Here is a 22,409-nt window from a genome sequence, read left to right as displayed (position 1 = left end):
CTAGCCATTCTCCCTCTAGAGAAGAATTATAGTCTGAGCCACCAATAATGACTTTTTTCACTCTGAAAAGCTTCCTCAGCTGATACACAGATCATTACAGCACAAGGATTACCATTCTGGGAATGCTGTGGATGCCAAGCGAGTTCACCTGACGAATAACTAACTATCAGGCACGTAGATACAGGCGATACTCTATCATGAGTCGGGTAACTCACTCCCGAGGCAGCAGAGAAGTAACCAAGAAGCGAGACAAGTTACGCTTTAAGTTTACCACATTGAACAACACTCAAAAGGTACACAACACATGGAGTTTCAAAGGTCTGTATCCTCATAGGAAATAATTCACTTCACCACACGATAACTGACAGGATTAGTCCCGCGAGTTCTCCCTCAAGATGGCAGAGGTCCGTACTGACCTTTGGTGCCTCCGTCATCAGAGGACTAGTAGAGCTAGAGGGAACACTGACTGGATGCTTCCTTCATGTCCTGTTAGTTTAAAAGGGATGTGACACTCATATGAGCAATTCTGAATCCTGCAAAGTAGCAAATCCAGGCCCTTATGCATCTCAAGCGTCAAATATTTCAGGAGAAATAGGCTTAAGCAGGAACTGGGTCTAAGCAACATCTTATTAGGAAGGAGCAGAACCACTATCCCTACGTAATTGAAGTAAGTTATGGAAGCAAACCCAAGAGCAGATTCGGAAACATAAAATGGAAGAAAACAGCAGATTACTGTACGGAGTTTGTCGTCATTTTATAGGACTGACAACAAAGGAAGGACTATTCCTAAATGTGTGTCGGAACTTCATGTACAAATGGTGTGAACCCAAATTTAGTGTTATTTGATAACTTCCATATTTCATCGAATTATATTTTTCACTCCAATTGTTTTTGTCTTTTTGGGCTTTTTCAATATGCAAGGTCTATTACTTATAAATTCAGTCTTCATTTAAGGGTTAAGAAACTGGCAAGCTAATTGGATTGAACACAATAACTGGTTTGTGCAATCATGAAAATAATACCCAATCTTCTTGGTTAATGGATAGCCACCATCATTAACATTTTCACAATAAATTTTCTCTATTTTTTCTAGCTTAAACATTTATAGCTTTTTACCATACTACTTACCATCTGTATCTCTAAAACCTCAAGTCTTTTCCCTGCATCTGGACAGACCTTTCTACAATTTTAATCATTATGTGATCTAAATCCATTCTAGTCATTAATCTAAATATTTTGTGGATAAACTAATTCAAGATCTCCCTTAGCAAACTCTTCAATATTTGACAAATATTAAATTATAAGTCATCTACTGTACACTACTAGATTTTTCTGCACAGTTTTCGATGTCAACGTGCTACCAATTATCAAATATCCATACGTAAGTTCAATATAATAACCCTTTTGTCATTTAACATATAAAGTTATAATGGCCAAATAACTCAATTACCACAATTGATTTCAACATAAACTAACTGCCATATGTTGTTTACAGGAGAAAACAACACTACATTAATGAAAAGATAAAAAAAATAGTTACAAAAATGCTATACATCATATAACTCTTTAAAAAAAAAAAAAAAAAAAACCACATTCAGAAAAAATAGTTATAAAAAGGCTATACAGAACTGGGCATACACATTATTCTTTCAAGAAAATTTTCAAAACACGTATTCAGAATTTACCAGTTTTAATATTTACCTAAGTTTGTTTGCCAGAAGAGTTTGATGCAATAAACGAAGCAACTGTTGCATCTGTTCAGTGGAAGGAGGAGGCTGCGCTGTATTCAAGGTGGTTCGCATCTTTTCTGCAGACTGATAGACAGCTTGGACTTGTCCAATCTGCCCAGACACCTGCACCATGGTATAATAGACATGGTAACGGACACCAAGGTTTTCAGGTAAAGCATGGAACAGCAAATTAAGCCTGAAATGGATAAATGATTATCGCAAGGAATTGAAGCATTTCAGATTCCAATAATACCAGCTAAAGAGAATTTGTTAAATTCTTAATGCACGAATTTCAATAAGCTACCTTCTTCAACAGCTGTGCATAATTTTTCTTTACCAAACATAATTTCATCATTAGCTTAACCTTTACTTCTTTTTTAATAAAGTGTATAAAGTTATTAAAACTCTAATACAGAACAGGAAGTTCCTTCGGCACCAAAATACTTACACTCTGAGGCATACGCTCCCTAGTCTGTTGGAAGGAGCTTTAGCTAGCTTTTCACAGAAGGCTAAAATTAGACTCTCTGTCTTTTCACCCACAGGCACCTGTGATGACAGAAATACTTGGAAATATGACAAATTCGTAGGTAATTTGTATTTTTCCTAACTATACAAACCTTAGCTATGTAATATGGGTAATTACTTTCGGCGTAGCTGAAATGATGAGCCATTAGAATTTTAACGAGGGTTTACTACCCCACCGCTAGTTAGTGGGGGGGTAGGGAGGGTAGCTTGCTAAACCCCCCCCCCCACACCCCACACACACCAGTGCTTGAGCTCACTTTGCTTAGAGGTAGGACTTCACGGGGGATAGGGCTGGCGGGCAAGTTTGATTAAATAGCTAAGGTTTGTATAGTTAAGAAATATACAAATTACCTACGAATTTGTCATTTGTTCTGTAACTGAAATACAAACCATGCTATCTAATATGGGTGACTCACCCCTTAGGAAGGGTGGTAAGTCCCAACCAGTACTGGCTTTTGGCTTTGCCCGGGGACTCAGTATCTTTGTGTGTCAGCACTCAACAATAAGGAGTCCCTGCACCTCACTAGATCCTTACTGCGCAAGGGCTGCAGCATACGTAAGCTGTGTGTGAAGGTCTGAAGTGTGACTCGTCCTAGGAAGTTGACCTGTAATCCTTTAGATGGAAACTTTAGGCTAGGACTCTCCCAATACCACCTAGTCAGGGTATGGGGATGTGACAGTATTAGCTTAATACTAGGAACACAAGGAAACATGGTTTACCTGCAGTGGTTCGAGGTCAGCTGTGCAGAGAACCCAGGATGCTGCTTTCCCCAAGAGAGGGGAGGATGAAGAAAAGAATAAGGGCCAGACAAACCTTTTCATTCATGCAGACTAAGACCAGGGTAACAATGCCCTCAACCTTCTGCTACTTGTCCATTAAGGAGCCTGAGCTTTAAACCAGCTGTTGTGTAGCCACCACAGGCCCGATAGAGAACGTATCGAGCCTCCTGTGGATCAAGTCTTGCAGGTAGTGGGCTGTGAAGGTCGTCTGACGCTTCCACACCCCCACTTGTAGAACCTGCGTCACTGAAAAGTTCTTCTAGAAGGCCAGGGACGTAGCTACGCCCGACATGTGCTCTAGGGCAACGTGACGGAGGAGGGTCAGGATTCAGGGACAGATGGATTACCCTACGAATCCATGCTGAGATAGTATTCTTGGCAACTCTCCTCTTTGTCCTCCCAGTGCTCACAAACAATGTCTGCACTTGGGGACGAACTGCAGCCGTTCTTTTGAGATATAGCCTCAGACTCCTTACTGGGCACAGTAGGAGATGGTCTGGGTCATCTGTTACAGAACAAAGACTCGAAATCTGGAAAGAGTCGAACCGAGGGTCCGGCACTCCCGGATTCCAAGTCCTAGCAACAAACTCAGGGACGAATCTGAACGTTACCTCCCCCCATCCCCTTAAATGGGCGATATCATATGAGAGACCATGAAGTTCACTGACTCGCTTGGCCGAGGCCAAAGCTAGTAGGAGCACCGTCTTCCAAGTTAGGTGGTGATCTGAAGTCTGGCGTAATGGTTCGTAGGAAGGTCTCTTAAGAGACCTGAGAACTCGAACCACGTTCCATGGAGGAGGTCTCACTTCCGACTGAGGGCAGGTAAGTTCATAACTTCATATGAGTAGGGAAAGTTCCAACGAAGAAGAAATGTCCACTCCTTTGAGCCTGAAGGCAAGACTTAAGGCTGAGCGATAGCCTTTTACTGCCGAGACCGAAAGGCGCATTTCTTCTCGCAAATACACGAAGAAATCCGCTAATGCTGGAATAGTGGCATCGAGTGGAGAGATACCCCTTCCAGGACACCAACCACAGAAAACTCGCCCTTTGCCTGGTAGACCCCTGCGGATGACCTTCGTAGGTGTCCAGAAATCCTGTTCGCAACTTGTTGTGAAAATCCTCTCTCTGCGAGGAGATGCTGGATAGTCTCCAGGCGTGAAGTCGAAGCGAAGCCACGGCTTTGTGAAAGATGTTGACGTGTGGTTGTTTGAGTAGCTCGTGCCGTGGAGGGAGTTCTCTCGGATGTTCCGTTAGGAGTTGCAGAAGGTCTGGAAACCATTCTGCGCGATGCCATAGCGGAGCTATAAGGGTCATCGAGAGATTGACCGATATTCTGGTCTTGTTGAGTACCCTCCTCATCAGAGAGAACGGGGGAAAGGCATATACAGTACGTCGATGTTGTCCCACCGTTGTTGGAAGGCATCTTGCCAGAGTGCCTTGGGATCTGGGACTGGGGAGTAGTACAGCGGGAGCTTGAAGTTCAGTGCTGTAGCAACAGATCCACACTCAGGGAACCCCACAAAGTCAGGACTTTGTTGGCTACAGATGATCCAAAGACCACTCGGTACTCACTATCTGAGACGCTCTGCTCACACTGTCGGCGAGCACATTCCTCTTGCCTGGAATGAAGTGAGCCGATAGTGGAATCGAGTGGACTTCGGTCCATCTCAGTATCTCTACTGCGAGATGTGATAGCTGCTCTGAAAAGGTACCTCCTTGCTTGTTGATGTAAGCCACTACTGTGGTGTTGACGCTCATCACCACCATAGGGTGACCCGCCACGTAATGTTGGAACTATTGAAGGGCCAGTAATACAGCCTTCATTTCTAGCAGATTTATATGGAGGCACTTTTCTGATTCTGACCACAGGCCTGAGGTCCTGTGGTGCAGAACGTGGGGCCCCCACCCTTTCTTTGAGGTGTTCGAAACCAGCATTAAATCCAGGAGAGGACGAGAAGATCCACTTCCCTTCGTAGGTTCTCGTCTGTCACCCACCACTGGAGGTCCGTCCGTTCCACAGGACCCATAGGGATCATGACGTCCGGGGAATCGTGACCTTGTTTCCACCGGGACTTGAGTCGCCATTGGAGAGATCTCATTCTGAGGCGACCATTGGGAACTAGACGGGCCAACGATGAAAGGTGACCGAGGAGACGTAACCACGATTGGGCTGGGAGCTCTTCTCGTCTGAGGAAAGGACTCGCGACCCTCCTCAGCCTTGCTATACTGTCGTCTGATGGGAAGGCTTTGTGGAGATTAGTGTCTATGATCATGCCTGGATATACCAGTCTTTGAGTAGGAAGCAGAGAAGACTTCTCGAGATTTACCATGATCCCCAGATCTTGGCAAAGTCCCAGAAGTTTGTCTCGGTGTTAAAGAAGGGCTGACTCCGAGTCTGCTAGGATCAGCCAGTCGTCCAGATAACGGAGGAGACGGATGCCGATCCTGTGTGCCCACCATGATATTAGGGTGAACACTCTGGTGAAAACCTGTGGTGCTGTGGAGAGACCAAAACACAGCACCTTGACCTGGTAGATCTTGTTGTCTAGGCTGAATCTTAAGTACTTCCTTGAAGTACGGATGGACTGGGATCTGGAAGTACGCGTCCTTCAGGTCCAGTGTACACATGAAGTCTTGCGGTCTCACTGCAACTCTTACCGTGTCTGTCGTCTCGATGCTGAATGGGGTCTGCTTGACAAACCTGTTCAGAGCTGAGAGGTCGATGACTGGTCTCCAGCCTCCAGACGCCTTCTTTACAAGAAAGAGTCAGCTGAAGAAGCCTGGGGAGCCGTCAACGACCTCTTAGAGAGCTCCCTTCTTCAACATGGTCTTGACTTCTGCCCGAAGATCTTGCCCCCTTGTCAATCCCATGTCAAGGGAGCACAGGATTCGCTGTCAGGGGAGGTAGAAATGTTGTGAACGGGACGCGATATCATTGGCTGATTACGGAAATTGTCTAGGAATCGGCCCCGAGTAGCTGCCACCTGTTTGCGCAACTTTGTAGGCATCCCCCCACAGGTGGACATGCAGGGGGACTGCCAATCCTAGCGTTTGCGGCCTCGGCCACTCCCTCTAGAATTCTTTCCTCCCTGGAGGACTTTTTGCATTTCTTGTCCTTGACAGGAAAGGGCTTAGACACCGTTGTCTTCGCTGTAGCTGCCGGTTTCGTGGTCTTGGTAGGACGTGGTTGCTGGGTTGGTGGGGCTTCCATGTTAAAGCCCTATGTAGGAGAGAGTCCTCGTTGGACTTCCTCCACCTCTCAGCCGCCTGCTCCACGTCCTTAGGCTCGAACAAATTCTTCCCCAAGATGGAAGAATGTCTGAGCCTGCTGATCTCGGTACTGGGGACCTTTTGGTGGAATCTCTTAGACACCACATCTCGACGTTTCAAGATGGTATTAGCCCATAAGTTCGAGACTTGGTGGGCTAGAAACTTGATAGTACGAGTGCCTGAGAGTAAAAAGGTCTCCATGGCCTTCCTAGCCAGATGTCTAGCCACAAAGTTGCCTGCATGGCACACTTCGCCACCTTCTCCTGGCTAAGGATCTCCGTCGCCAAGAACGATACTTGCCGGTTGGAGTCTCTCTCTAGAGGGACTCCCCTGGTAAGCGAGGACTCCCCTGGTAAGCTCTTCCAAAGAATGGTGTAAGGGAAGAGCTAAACAAGTCTCCTCCATGATGTCAAAGTACCTCCTCTGATGGACACGAGGAGGCGGGAGGAGTTTGTTACCGGCGCTGGATCGGCTGGAGGAGGCAAGCTCGGAGAGGTGGCCTTCGACCTTGTCTCTGGCTTTCTTAACCCCTTGAGACCAGGGCAAAGCTGCGCTGGCCTTTGAGGGTTTTTGAGTACCAAAGACTCGGTCCAAGACCGTGTCCTTGCCCTCACAAGGGGGAATCTCTGGATCTGCAAACCCATTGAGATTCCTCATAAGGGTCAGAACCTGCCAGAACGCATGCTCTGATTCCCGTAGCTCTCCTCCTGAAGGGCTAACAGCGAAGTCTCCTGTCCCCAAAGGCTTTTCTTGGGGGGACTCATGGACGTTTTCCGAGGGCTTGGCTGGCTCTGGTCTAATCCTTGAGGATGACTTCAGTAAAGTCTTGGGAGTCCTTCGACTCACTCCTGGGAGGGATGCAGGACTCCAACAGTGATGGTGGGAGGCTCTTCTCCACCCTTACCCGAGAAGACTTCCCTGCGCGAGGTGGGGTTTCCCTCATTGGTGCGATGGGGGAACGCCTCACTTCACGTGACTCCCCTGAGGACGGGAAACCTTCGTCCGAAGGGGAGGGAGTGAAAGTCTGGGGGGGTGAGGAGGCCTTCCTCAAAGACTTCCGAGGAGTCAGCTTCGCCCTTGGAGAAGTTACCACGTCAGATACTCCTCTTTCCCTCTTCAGGGGAGTCGAAGCTGCCACTGATTTGTGGCCCAGCTCAGAGAGAACTGGCTTAAAAGCCTGCATGACCACTCTGACTAGGGACCCATACTAGGGCTGCTGACCTACAGCTGCGCTGTCAGACACTCCCTCTGGAGGGAAGAGGATCGTTCGATCCCTAGGAGGAGTTACCAAAGGATGGTCTGCCTGAAAAGAAGTTGAAAAGTCCCTGGACCTATCCGGAATCCTCCCTCCCTTCGGCGAGCGCGCTGTCCTGTGCTTGCGTGCGCGTGTGGGATGATGATGATGATGATGATGATGATGATGATGATGATGATGATGATGACCTGGCTGTGCGGCCTCCTGCAGCCTCGCGCATGGGATCACGCTGGGGGTTGCGCTGGCGGTCGCATGATGGGATTTGGCCAGGGTCGCGCGCGTGAGTGATTGCGTGCAGGTGAGCGCTGGCGCGCTATAACAGGATCTTCAGCAGGCGAGCGCTTGCGTGCAGTTGCACGTTGGCATGCAGGGGATACCTGGCGCGTAAGGGACTCAGACACAATTTTGTGTGAAAGCCCATTGAGCCCCGAAGGGACTGTTACCCGTTTAACAACAGGGTGAGTAGGCGCCCACAGCGCGTCAGCGGCCAGGAACAGCGAAGGCAGGTCAGCAGGTCTGACGGGTGGAAAGTCGGTGTGTCCTTTGCAAGGACTACCTTACACCGAAGGAGATCGCGAACGATCTGCGGAGAGGTCCAGGGATGTAGCTGGTAGAGTCGGCAAACGACGGCGAGGTTCCTCTGCAGCGGACTGCGGAGAAGATGAACCGAAGAGGCGCCTCCTAACACCCTTGTGAGGCGAAGGAAGGCCTCTAAGGCGAAGAGGAAGGCGGGCTTTACGCCTTATATGCCCTTATTCTTATCACACCGTTGGCCCTTACAGTGAGGACACAAGGTGTGGGGGTCCGTTTCAATCGCCGACATATACGTACCACAAGGGCGGTCAGGTAAACCAGGACACTTACGCATCGCAAAGGCCAACTTCACACACACTCTGTCAAAGGAAAAGCAAACAAAAGATTAGCAATGGCTGTCAAAGAAGGCAAGGGTGACAGCGGACACGTTCGACTACCACCCGAGCCAAGAGCAAAGTGAGCTCAAGCACAGGTGTGTGTGAGGGGGGGGGGGGGGGGGTGTTTAGCAAGCTACCCTCCCTACCCCCCCCCCCCAACTAGCGGTGGGCTGGTCCCGCAAACTAGCGGTGGGGTAGCCCTGGCTAACTAGCGGTGGGGTAGTAAACCCTCGTTAAAATTCTAATGGCTAGTCATTTCAGCTACGCTGAAAGTAATTACCCATATTAAATAGCATGGTTTGTATTTCAGTTACGGAACAAATAAGATTTTTTTCTCATATACAGCAAGAGTAATCCCAAAAATACTAACTAGTGTAGTCAAACAAGTCTAAAGTCCAAACAAGATTAAATTTCTTACCATTACCCAATAGACAGAAGTAATCCACAATTAACCTTACTGTACTTAAAAATAGGTAAGGCCAAACTATATTATTTAATAGGTTAAGAAGTAAACAACAAATAAATAGGGAAACATGCCGTAAAATCGACAAATTTATATGAAAAAATGTATCTTTTAATAGTTCATGAAATATGTTGCTAAAAATAAATATCTATGAAACTGATAGAATACATTAACAAAAAAAAAAAAAATGCAAAATGTCATATCTACATTACTCACAACAATCAAAACGGAGACAATAGAATTCAGAAGAGCTTCCACTTCTGGTTCCGTGGCTTCCGAAGAAAAGCAGGTATCGCAGACACCAATTATTTTGTGTAAATCATCTTCAAGGCCTTTGGGGCTTCTTTCCATGGAAATCTCGGCCCCAACCTCCTTCAGATATGCCCGAAGTTCCTCCACCTGTCAAAAATGATTAATCCATTACTACTATTATTAGAGAGGACATTATCCAGTTAAATGCCTCATTATTCCATTATTTTCAACCGTATCGCTAAAAATACTGTAAGGCAGTCTAAGTTGGGGAGAGGGTGTCGCAGAGGGACGTCAGCCCTTCCTCATAAGGTAAGTACATGGCTTGTAGGTTAGGGTAGGTGGGAAATTTTAGATTAGGGGGGTGTTCTATGCATGAGGGAGGTCCTTTCCTTCGTTATACAAAGGCTTCGGAAAAATGTATGGTACTGTACATGTATTTGGCTAGAAATTAAGTACCACATATTAACTTCAAAATAAATTATACTACGTAACAGTCTTGGTTTCTCCGAACTGTTTTTGTTCTTTCATATAATCTTACAAGAGCGGGCCTATATCCCAATTTTGGTGGACAATGTATTCTTACTCAGTGCATCAAAGCTTCATTTTAAGGCATACAAGTAAAGATATACCATCCAATTAAATAATAAAATATCCATCAAACAGCATACAGCCAACATTATATTATAAACATCGGAAATTACCGCATGCTACATCTGCTGGTGTAAGAAGTCAGCAGGAAGGATGTGAGGCTGAAGTTAAGAATAGGATGAAAACAGAATAAGGGAAGTAGAGGGAGGTAGCAGGAATGGTATGTGATAAGAAAATGCCAACCAAGCTAAAATCCAAGATCTATAGCACAGTAATAAGACTAGTGATAATGTATGGATTGGAAACTGGGGCGTTAAGATGAGAATGTTGAGGTGGATTATGGGAGTACTGCGGCTTGAAAGATCGGAAAACGATAAAATAAGAATAGCAGGCATAGTAAAGACTAAATAAGTGTCGTGACCGAGATGGTGTGGGCACGTGTTGTGGATGGATGATGGGGAGGGAAGGAGGAAGGCTTGAGAGGAACCTGTTAGGGGGGAAAGGATCAAGGAGGTAGAGAATTACGTAAAATTATAGTGGTGCAATGTATTTTCTGATGTTTTGAACATTTTTGATAATGTTTCCTGGGGGGATATCCATAGTTATTGAGTCATGGTGGGTCGACTACCATAAAAAAAGCTATGACTTTGCGCTAGGCATCACCATCAATGATGTTTGAAAGACCTTAAAAAAACAAATTTGGAAATAATTTTTATTTTTCCTAACATACAAACCTGAAGCTATTTATTGGGTATTACTTTTGGCAACGCTGAAAACCAGCCAAGACAATTTTAGTGAGGGATAATAACCCCCATCAGCTAGTTAGCAGGAGGGGGTTAGGGTAGACTAGCTACCCCGCTCACTCACACCTGTCGGTTGAGAAACCACTTTTGCTTTCTGGCAGGACTTCTAGGGGGACAGGGTGGCGGGCCAATTTCTATAAATAGCTTCAGGTTTGTATGTTAGGAAAAATACAAACTATTTCCAAATTTGTTATTTGTTCCGACACAGATACAAACCTTCGCTATTTATTAGGGTGACTTACTCTTAGGAGGGAGGAAGTCCTTACCAACTGGCCTTGGTCATGATCCGGGGTCCTCTATTTCGATCTGTGATCGATAGTAGAAGGAACCCTACCCACGCTAAAATCAAAGTTGTTAGCCTACAAAGTAACTCACTGATAGCGGCCTGCAGAAGCTTGTGTGAGAGAGACTCGTGGCTTGTCTTCACGTAGGAACTCGAGGATTCTAAGATATAACCAATACCCTCCCTCAAGAGGTATTGGTGACGTAACAAAGTACTGTATCCATTCATACCCACGATGCACAAGGGAAATGATTCTTACCTGCAGAGGGGTGAAGTTAGCTATGCTTCGGTTTTGCAGAGCTATTTCCCCAGGGGGTGAGAAGGAGAAAGAAAGAAGTGAGCCAGACATTCTTTTTGGTGCTACTATAGCGTGAGGTCTACCACACTATAGTGTGAGATCTACCTCCCGTTAGTACTATAGCATGAGGTATACTGCTGAATTAATCGTCCCTCATAGATAAAACATATTTCATACATTTGTTTAAGCAATAAACATCACAAATTTTAAATAATTTGTATTTTTCCTAACAGTACTTACCTCAAACTACTTTCTTAGGAGTATCTGGGATCTCCTCCCATCCGATCAGAATTTTGTGTAGTTTACCCTACTCCCGTTTTCTATGCGGGGCATCTCTGGCGGAGTGATACGCGCCCAGAGACGACCCGGGGTCAGAGAGCATGCTTGCTCAGGTCTCGCTCTCCAGTAAGTTTTGTCAGATAGGTTTCTATTAAGTCCTGTAAGGCACTCGGGGTAGGATAGGCGGGCCATAACCCGAAAGTAGTTCGAGGTAAGTACTGTTAGGAAAAATACACATTACTTAAAATTTGTGATTTGTTCCAACACGAAGTATTTACCTCGAACTACTTTCTTAGGAGACTTAAACCTTAGGAGGTGGGAGTGTACCACAGGACCCAGAGACCGTGATAAGGAGAGAAATGGGGGGGAACCTAGATAGGAGGCTAGGTTCTGCTGACCGTTCAAGAGAAAACACGAGAAATAGGGAAAAACTGCCCAAAAAACTATCTTAGTGTCTAAGTAACTCACCTCTGTAAAAATCTTCGGAGACGTATCCATTCACTGACGATGTATGCCCTGGCAGTTAAAAGGGTTTAGTGTCATTTCAGGGAGGGTAATAAGGGAACAGAGGGAGTAAGGAAGGAACCTGTGTCTCTTGGACTTACTGCACGTGGTTACCCTGGGGCTACACCTTTAAATCTTTTGAAGCGCTGAAATGACGGGACCGAGAGAGAATCTGTACAAGGACCTTCTCGAGCATTCCTTCAAGTAGTGAGCTGTGAAGGTTGACTGATTGGCCCAAGTACCTGCCTGCAGGATTTGGCCGACTGCCATGTTCTTTTCAAAGGCCAACAAAGTACTCAGACCTCTGATGTCGTGGGATCTAGGCTTACCCGGAATAGGCATCCCTGCACTACTGTAGGCTCTCATGATCATTTGCCGTAGCCAGAAGGAGATCGTGTTTTTGGAGACTGGTTTCTTCACTTAACCTGAAGAAACGAAGAGACTCTTGATTTCAGGTCTAAAGCTGACTGTCCTCTCCAAGTACTTCCGTACTGCTCTGACAGGGCACAGCCACAAGTCCTTCGGGTTGTCTGTACATGGGATTGCTGGCACCGAGAAGCCTTCGAACTTGGGGTCCAGACTGCAGGGTTTTGGGTCTTGGCCACGAAGGACGGTACGAACTTGAAGGTAGCTTCACGCCAGCCCTTCGAGTGTGACACCTCGTATGAAAGTCCATGCAACTCTTCTACCCGTTTTGCCGATGCCAGTGCTAACAGAAAAACTGTCTTGAGGGTGATCTCCTTGTCTAAGATGTCCTTTAGGGGTTCAAAGGGAGGTTCCGTCAACATCTTCAGGACCCTAGCCACGTCCCATTGGGGCACTCTAACCGCTTGAGGATGGCATGATTGCTCGAAGCTCTTGATGAGCATCGAGATGTGTCTGGAGGAACCTAGGTCGATGACCTTCAGGAGGAAGACTTGTCCTAGGGCGGCTCGGACTCCTTTAATGGCTGGGATGGACATATTTACCTTGTCCCTGAGATAGACTAAGAAGTCAGCTATCTCCGGGATGGAGGCTTTCAACAGCTTGATGTTCTTTGCGACGCACCACTTCGTGAAGGTCGCCCATTTAGCCTGGTACACCGCGGCTGACGACCGTCTCAGGTAACCCGACATCCTCGTTGCGGTCTTCGCCGAATACCCTTCCTTCCTCAGGAGACGATCGATAACCTCCAGGCGTGAAGGCAAAGGGACCAAGGGTTTTTGTGGAACCTTTGAAAGTGTGGTTGCTGGAGAAGGTCTGACCTGTCCGGAAGGGGCCAAGGTGGAAGGCGCGCCAGTTCCTTTAGATCCGCGAACCACTCTCTCTCTGGCCACCAGGGCGCTACCAAAGTCATCCAGAGGTTGTCCGCTCTCCTCACCCTGTTGAGGACTTGTCTGAGCATTCCGAAGGGAGGGAAGGCGTAAACGTCAAGGTTGTCCCAAAGATGCTGGAAGGCGTCCTCGAACGCCGCTCCTGGATCTGGCACAGGAGAACAAAACACGGGAAGCTGTGCATTCAGTCTGGTGGCGAAGAGGTCTATTACTGGCGAGCCCCACTTCTGAATCAGATTCTTGGCCACTTCTGGGTGAAGGGACCACTCGGACCCCACCACTTCACCCATTCTGCTGAGGCCGTCGGCCAGGACGTTCCTTTTCCCTGGAATGAACCTGGCCGAGATCTTGATCTGCTCCCTTTCAGCTCATTTCAGGAACTCCGTGAGGCCGCACAACTCCCTCGATTTTAGTCCTCCTTGCTTCTTTATGTAGGCCATCACCGTGGCATTGTCGCACATCAGTGCCACGGTGTTTCCCCGGAGCTTCTGAACGAACTCTAGGCATGCCCTTTGCACTGCCATCATTTCAGGTTCTTCTCCTCGGTTCCCCATCTTCCTCTCGCTGTGCAGTCGAGGAGATGAGCACGTCCGTGAACAGGAGCATCTCCGGAGGATCGGCCGCGAAGGGCATCCCCTTGAGGGTGTTCGAAGTGTCGTGCCACCACTCGAGGACCTCCTTCGTTTCCGGGGACATTGGGACCACCTTGTGCGGGGAGTCTCTCTGGTTCCAGGCCTCCTTCAGGATTCACTGTACTCCCCTGTGGGACTAGCTTCTCCAATGACACGAGGTGACCTATCAGTCTCTGCCAGTCCTTGGCTCTCCTGGGCTGACCTGACAGGAAGGGCCGTAGGATCTGACTCATGTTGTCCAGTCTTTCTGCAGAAGGGAATGCTCTCGCCAACTGGGAGTCCAGGACCATCCAGAGGTAGGTCATCCTGGTGGAGGGTATAAATTGGGACTTCTCCAGGTTGATGGTGATACCCAGGACATTGCAGAACTGTAGGAGCTTCGCGCCTTGACCCCTCAGTGCTTCCTTTGAGGCTGAAAGCAACAACCAGTCGTCCAGGTACCGAATCAGGCGGATGCCCCGTTCGTGCGCCCAGGCTGAGACTGTCGTGAAGATCCTCGTGAAGACCTGAGGTGCTGTGGACAGACCGGAGTAGCGGGTCTTGAACTGTAACGTTTGGGTACCCCATTTCACCCTTAGGTACTTCCTACTGGAAGGGTGGACAGGGACTTAGAAGTATGCGTCTTTGAGGTTTATGGACATCATGAAGTCTCCTTCCCTCAAGGCCGCTAGGACCGACTTCGGAGTGTCCATCTTGAAGTCGGTCCTGCACACGAAATTGTTGAGGGCTGAGAGGTCTATGACCGGTCTCCAGCCCCGTCGCTTTCTCCACCAGGAAGAGTCTGCTGTAGAACCCTGGACCTGGGTTCTTGACTGGTTCCATTGCCCCTTTCACCAGCATAGCAGAGACCTCTTCTTGCAGGGCCGTCCTTTTCAAGGGGTCCTATGGTGCCAACTATTCCGCCTGTAGATCTGGTATCAGAGGTGGGGGTCCACCAGGAAGGGCAACCTGTACCCTTCTTTCAGGACTGTCACAGTCCACGGGTCCGATCCGTGGTCCCGCCATGCTTGCCAAGAATGTTTGAGGCATCCCCCCACCTGAGGCTTCGGCAGGAGTAGGGGGCCTCTCTCCCTATCTCCTTCGAGAGGCGCAGCCCGAACGACCTCTTCTGGCGGCTGAATAGGAGGGCCTGAATGCTGACTGCGCAGCCGACGTTCCCCTACAGGAGGGCTGCGAAGGTTGCTGCCAGGATGTAGTAGGGGGCGTCTCTCCTGGGCTGGTTAGGCGAGGCGCGAGGAGGGAGAGGGACGTCAGACGGAGCTCTTCTATGGGTAGGTCTTCTTGCTAGCGGGGGCCTGGGTTCTGCCACACCCTTTAGTTTCCTCACCCTCTCCACCGTCTCTTCCACTTCCTTGAGGGGGAAAACCGACTCGTCCCACAGTGGAAGGCTCCTCAGGGATCTCGCTTCCCTGTCGGGGAGCCTCCTTACAAGCCTGCTGAGCACTGTCTCTCTCTTCCTCAGAATCCAGTTGGCGGTTTGTGTTATTGACTGATGGGAAAGGAACTTCATGGCCTTACCTCCCGAGCTAATCAGCTCCTTCAGCAAGGCCTGATTTTCCGGAATTGCGAGGTCATGCGTGGACTGGAATCCTACCAGCGTGGAGGCCCACCAATCCAGCCACGATGACACGTGGATCAAGTCCCCAGACAGCTCCTCCATCATGGCAGTCTCCGCGGGGAAGAAACAAACCGGTGCCGTGGTAGCCCTCTCCTCTGCTGCACCCTGTCCCAAGATGGCGACTGCTGGTTCTACTGCGCAGGCCCGTGCGCGGTGTCCTTCCAGGAGGTAGAACCGGGACTGCGTCTTCAGGCCCTGGAGAAGCCTAGATGCGCTCTGGTTCTTGGGGCTTCAGCATGGTTGGCCACGACCTGGCTAACATGCGCCAATCCCAGCTTCACATCCCTTGCCAAAGGAAGGGCTAGCGAGGGCCTCTGCTGTACAGGCGCATCCACCAACCTGTTGAGGCTCGAGAGCCAGACCTCGTCAGTAGAGGGCTCCAGTTTGTACAGCCTATGGTGCCGTCAGATGAGGCCTATCACCCCCCTGTATGCGGAAACCTCCGCTAGTGAACCTTCTTCCCCGTCTTCTACCTTCTCCATTGGGGGCCCCAGTTCTCGTGATGAAGGACCTCCGACGGGGGGAGCCGCACGGGGAGGAGGCATTCTCCTGGAGTGGTACAGTTCCCTCGCTTCAGGCAGTAGGACGGGCATTGCCGCTGGAATGGAGGCCTCCGTCCTGGTTCTATCTCTTCTTCCGGTGGACCATGGATCTGCGGACTTGCCCGTCGAGGAAAGGTGTTTCTCCCATTTTGGACGACTCATCAAAGATTTTGAGGCCGGGACGCGGCTGCCAGACCAAAGGGGCGACTCTCCCCGCTGGGCGGGTGGAGTCGGAACCTTCGCGGACTTATGCCTGACCCTTGGTGCCTGATGAGACGAGTTCCTCAGTCGGTCATACTTCCTTTCGTCGATAAAGCCTACCAGTGAGCAGGGCCTGGGGCGCCATCCCGAGGTGCCCGTGACTGCTGCAACCCCCAGGAGTTGGCTACGGGGAATGGAGACTCGCACTCATTCCTCCTCCGGCGAAAGTCTTCTCCTGAACTTCCTCCTGGGGGATCTGGAACGTCTCCTCCCGTGGCGAGAGTGTGAATGGGAGCGCAATCGAGATCTTCTCCTACGGGACCTATCTCGTCGTCTCCTATGGTCTCTCGGGGCTCTGTCTTCCGACGAGTAGGAGTAGGCCTCGACCGAGGAGCCCAAAGACTTGTAGGACCTCGTTGGAGGGCCTGAATCTTGCCGCATTGCTGGTGGTTCTGTATGGGGTTCGGCCGGCGACGAAGGCTCCATGAAGTCCGCCGGGAACGTAGCTGAAGGCGTTGGAGGGGAGGGGGGGGAGCTCCTCGCTGGGGAATCAGGTTTCAAACTCCTCTTCTGTCCTAAGGGGCGACCTGAAGGGCGTCTTCGGAGGCACCCACCCGAGGGTGTCTGATGGCAGCGAGTCGTCCTTCTCGGCGGCACCCTCGGCTGCTGACGCACCTGAAAAACCTGCCTAAGAGGCGGGAGAAGAGACTGTTGCCGTTTTACCCCACATCGGATCGTCCAAAGAGACGGGACCTGCTTTCACCAGGGCTCCGTCCCCCCCCGGATACACACTTGCCTGGACCGAAGACATAATCCCACTCTCAGGTAAATCAGACACCTGGGAAAGGGCCACAGGCCGCCTCCCCGCAACAGACTTACCTCGACCCCTACTCTGGGTAGGGGAAGATGGCAGAGAGACTGTCCGACAGGACGCCGGGCGAAGCGAGGGGCGAAGAGACGCTGGACTTCCTAGGGGACCGTCGAGAGGCCTTCTTCTTTTTAGTGCTGCACCTCATTCCAGGACTCGCACTCCGGACACGTGGCTGTAGGGGAACACACACTGCCCCAACACGAAGAATACAAGGAGTGCGGGTCCACTTTGGGCTTAGAGAGGAAAGCGCCACACGACTTTCCGGCCACAGGCCCAGGGCAATGACGGGGATGCTCCATAATGTACTAGTAATACACCACGAGACACAGGAACACAGAGGGAAAGGATAGGGAAACACACACAAAGGGACCAGGTGGAGACCGCGTGAGACACAAAGGATCGCACTGGGTTAAGAGAGAGTGACAGGGTGTTAACGCCGACGCGACCAGAAACTTACTGGAGAGCGAGACCTGATCAAGCATGCTCTCTGACCCCGAGTTGTCTCTGGGCGCGTATCACTCCGCCAGAGATGCCCCACAAGAAAACAGGAGTAGGGTAAACTACACAAAATTCTGGTCGGATGGGAGGAGATCCTAGATACTCCTAAGAAAGTAGTTCGAGGTAAGTACTTCGTGTTGGAACAAACTTAATTTAAGTATTAGGGCAATAGGGAGTGGAGAATAATTGTGTACTTCCAGAGATCAGATATTTTTTTTTTCTTTTTCTGAAAGATATGAAATACGAATTAGTCAGATATGTGAAAAATCAAATAATATAGCTACAGTCTCAAAGTCCGATAGATATTTATTATTAACTTTCAAGTTTATTTATTAAATATACTGATATTATGATAGGGTTGCCAGAGAACCCTTAGTGCTCACATTTTCTTTGTACTGCAATTCTCCATATGAGGCATAGATCTCTTCAGGTTTATTTAAATGTTATTTTCTCTAAAATTCATGCTCTTAATTTTTCTTATTAAATAGTGTGAGAATAACTTACATTCATGCTCTTAATTTTTCTTTATCTAAAGGTTATGAGAATATTCAATGGTAGTATAATTATAAGGTTGTGACCGAATGTTTTAGCTTCTTAATGAAATAGAAGTATTGAAGAATTGGTTGACTGTTGTGATATTCAGCATTTCTGAACTGTCATTGAAAGGAACAGTTTATTAATTTAATTCTATTTTAATGCATTTGATACTAGAAATGTATTTGAAGGTATGTTTCCTCACCATTACCATTTTAGAATTATAAAGTAGACATGTTAACATCACTGTTCTAACAAATACTGTATAAAACTAATTGAAAATGGGTGAATATAAAACTTTCAGAGTAGCCCTCCCATTGTTGACTATGTGGTATTTCAGAAGGTAGGTAATATACGATACTATAGCATACAGTCATGAATTATTTTTTTTGAAATGCAAGTACAGTATTTATTAACGTTGCTTTTATAGTGATCATGGAGGAGTAAAGGTATGAAACAGCAGATGCCATATGTGACAGGCTTTGGTTTACATTCTATATTGACAACCAGCAGGAGGTGGAGTAATATTGTTTGTTAAAAATGTATTTAGGAGCTCCATTTGCTTCCTTTTATATGGGTAGGTCATGTGGACAGGTCACGTTTTTGATGGATTTGGGCAGTTCACATATTCGATGTTTAGATGCGGGGCTCTGGGACGCTGGTCACGCGGTAGACCTCACCCTCCACCTGGGTAGGCGACATATGGCGGTAGACCTCACACTATTGTAGCACCTTCTTTTCCTTCACCCTAGACTACCCAGGTAACCTCAGCCCTCAACCCTCTGCTACTTGTCCATCAAGGAGCCTGAGGCATTAGATTACTTGTTGTGCGGCCACCACAGGACCAATGGATAAGGTTTCCATGCTCCTGTGGGTTACATCTTTCAGGTAGTGGGCTGTGAAGGTCGTCCGACGCTTCCACACGCCCGCTTGCAATACCTGTGCCGCAGAAAAACTTTTCTTGAACGCCAGTGACGTTGCAATGCCTCTGACGTCATGAGCTCTGGGTCGGTTGGACAGAGGAGGATCTGGATATAGAATGTATTCGATTACTTTCCTTATCCAGGAGGAAATAGTATTCCTCGTAACCCTCCTCTTGACCTTCCCCGTGCTGACAAAAAGTGTTCGTACACGGGGGCGAGCTTTTGCTGTTCTTTTCAAGTAACACCTAAGACTCCTCACTGGACATAGTAACAGTTGGTCTGGATCTTCGGTTACAGAATGAACTCTCTCTATCCGAAATGGGCCGAACCTGAAGTCCAGCACACCCGGATTTTGAGTCTTAGCTACAAACTCAGGGACGAAGTTGAGGATTACTTCCCCCCCATCTCCTAGAGTGGGAGACATCAGCAGATAGACCCTGAAGTTTGCCGACTCTCTTGGCCGAAGCCAAAGCGAGCAGGAACACCATCTTCCACGTGAGGTGGCGATCTGAGGCTTGGCGTAGTGGTTCATAGGGGAAGCCCTTCAGAGACCTGAGGACCCGGACCACGTTCCAAGGGGGAGGTCTTAGCTCTGCCTGGGGGCAAGAAAGCTCGTAACTGCGTATGAGCAAAGAAAGTTCCAACAAGGAGGAAATATCGACTCCTTTCAGTCTAAAGGAGAGACTCAAGACTGCAGAGACCGAGAGAAGCTTTTCTTCCCGAAGGTATACAAGAAACTCCGCTATAATTGGAACAGAGGCATCGAGGGGAGAGATACCCCTTCCACGACACCAACCACAGAAAACTGACCACTTCGCCTGGTAGACTGCCTCTTTGGATCTCCTGAGGTGTACAGTCATTCTTTTTGCAACCGGTTGCAAAAAGCCTCACTGTGTAAGGAGGCGCTGGATAGTCTCCAGGCGTGAAGTCGAAGCGAGGCTGCTGCTCTGTGAAAAATGTTGGCATGTGGTTGTTTGAGGAGGTCGTGTTGTGGAGGAAGCTCTCTCGGGATCTCCGTGAGGAGATGCAGAAGGTCCGGGAACCATTCTGCGTGATGCCATAGCGGAGCTATGAGGGTCATTTGCAAATTGTTGCTTGCACGTACCTGGTTGAGGACTTTTCTCATCAGACAGAACGGGGGAAACACGTAAGCGTCCAGGTTTATCCACCGTTGTTAAAAAGCATCTTGCCAAAGAGCTTGGGAAGCCTGAAATTCTGGGCCGTTGCGAACAGATCCACCGTCGGGGAACCCAACAAAGTCAGGACTTTGTTGGCTATCAGAGGATTCAAAGACCACTCGGTGCCAACTATCTGAGTCGCTCTGCTCAGCTTGTCTGCTAGCACATTCCTCTTGCCCGGAATGAAGCGAGCTGATAAATTCACCGAGTTGTCTTCTGCCCATCTGAGTATCTCTACTGCAAGATGGCACAGCTGCTGCGAAAAGGTACCGCCCTGTTTGCTTAGATAAGCTACTACCGTGGTGTTGTCGCTCATCAGCACCACGGAATGCCCCCCCAGGACCTGGTGGAACTCTTTGAGGGCCAGAAAGGCTGCCCTCATCTCTAAGAGATTTATGTGCTGGTACCTTTCTGATTCGGACCATTGGCCGGAGATGTAATGGTGCAGCACGCGAGCTCCCCACCCTTCTTTTGATGCGTCCGAAAACAGCATCAATTCCGGGGGAGAGATGAGAAGATCGACCCCTTTGCAGAGGTTCGGCCCCGCCAGCCACCTCCTGAGGTCCGACTGTTCCTCTGGCACTATGCAGACTAGGTGATCCCAGGATTCGGAGTGCTGTTTCCAATGAGATTTTAGTCGCCACTGGAAGGATCTCATCCTGAGGTGACTGTCGGGTCAGGGAAGAGAGGTGACCGAGAAGGCGAAGCCAATCCTGCGCCGGGAGCTCTTCCCAACTTAAGAAGACCTGTGCTATCTCCCTCAGTCTCTGGATCCTTTCGTCTGATGGAAACGCTTTGTGCCTAAGGGTGTCTAATCGCATGCCTAGGTATACCAGTACTTAAGAGGGGAGCAGTTGAGACTTAGAGGTTTACCACAATCCCCAGATCCTGGCAAAATCTTAAAAGCTCGTCTCGGTGGCGGAGAAGGGCCGCCTCCAAGTCTGCCAGAATCAGCCAGTCGTCCAAGTATCTTAGGAGACGGATGCCGACTCTGTGAGCCCAAGATGATACTAGGGCGAATACTCTCGTGAATACCTGGGGTGCTGTGGAAAGACCGAAACACAGCACCCCGAACTGGTAATGCTTCCAATTGAACATGAATCTCAGATACTTCCTGGAGGACGGATGAATTGGGATCTGGAAGTATGCGTCCTTCAGATCTAGAGTGCACATGAAGTCCAGAGGTCTTATCGCTTGTCTGACTGTGTCGGCCGTCTCCATCCTAAAAGGTGTCTGTTCGACAAACCTGTTCAGGGCCGAGAGGTCGATGACTGGTCCTCCTCCAGCATGGACTGGACTTCTGCCCTGGCGCAAACTCCTGTGCGGATCCCTTCATACAGGAGTTCAATGGAATCGAAACTCGAGTCAGTGGAGGGAGAGAGAGAGCGTGAACGGGATAAGATACCCCGAACGAATCACCTCGACCGTCCAGGGTTCGGCCCCGTGGTAAAGTCACCTCTGCCAGCGGCTTTCCAGGCATCCCCCCACAGGTGGACAAATGGGAGGATTGCCTGTCTTATTGGGACCAGCCTCGGCCAGATCCCTTCTTACCCTTTCCCCCACGGAAGGACTTTTTGCTGTGAAAGGCCTGCACCCTTTTTACCCTGCTGTTTTGGGTCTCTAGCCCTTTTCGGCTGCGGGTTCTGCTGTGCTTTCCGCTGTGGCTGAGAGGGGTAAGGTCTAGCTGTTAAGGCCTTTTGGATGAGGGAGTCCTGACTGGACTTCCTCCACCTCTCTGCCATCCGCTCGACATCCTCGGGATGGAACAAGGAATTTCCCTCGAAAGGAGCATTTCTCAGACTCGCTACTATGGCATCAGGGAGATGTCTATAGAGCTTTCCTATGACGGCATCCCTCCTCTTCAGGATAGTGTTGGCCCAAAGGTTCACTACCTGATGAGAGGAATTCGATGGCCCGAGTGCCCAACAAAAGGAAAGTCTCCAAAGACTTCCTGGAGGGCTCCCGAGACAGGTCTTTAGACCGCATCAGTTCTCCTAAGGATCCTAACCAGAAATCCAGCCACGAAGTAGCTTGCATGGCATACTTCGCCACCTTTTCCTGGTTTAGGATTTCAGAGGCCGAAAAGGAGACAGGAAGTCCCAAGAGTTTCTCAAAGGGGGTGGCCTTCGAGAGTGCCTCTATAGAGTGGTCGAGAGGC

The 22,409-nt window shown here is 49.0% G+C and overlaps 1 protein-coding gene across 1 annotated transcript in view; it reads right to left on the bottom strand.

Annotated features, from left to right (window-relative positions):
* Nucleotides 1-22,409, bottom strand: part of eIF3m (eukaryotic translation initiation factor 3 subunit m) — a 93,784-nt gene that overhangs the window by 40,518 nt on the left and 30,857 nt on the right. The window contains exons 2-4 of the mRNA XM_068353916.1: nt 9,151-9,333; nt 2,179-2,276; nt 1,702-1,926 (exon numbers count right to left, since the gene is read on the bottom strand). Coding sequence (XP_068210017.1) covers nt 1,702-1,926; nt 2,179-2,276; nt 9,151-9,333 — 506 coding nt within the window. The remainder of the gene's footprint in view (nt 1-1,701; nt 1,927-2,178; nt 2,277-9,150; nt 9,334-22,409) is intronic.

This window comes from Palaemon carinicauda, chromosome 30 (genome assembly GCF_036898095.1).
Source record: "Palaemon carinicauda isolate YSFRI2023 chromosome 30, ASM3689809v2, whole genome shotgun sequence".
In the NCBI taxonomy this organism is placed as follows: Eukaryota; Metazoa; Arthropoda; class Malacostraca; order Decapoda; family Palaemonidae; genus Palaemon; species Palaemon carinicauda.
This window is presented reverse-complemented; position numbering and strand designations above follow the sequence as displayed.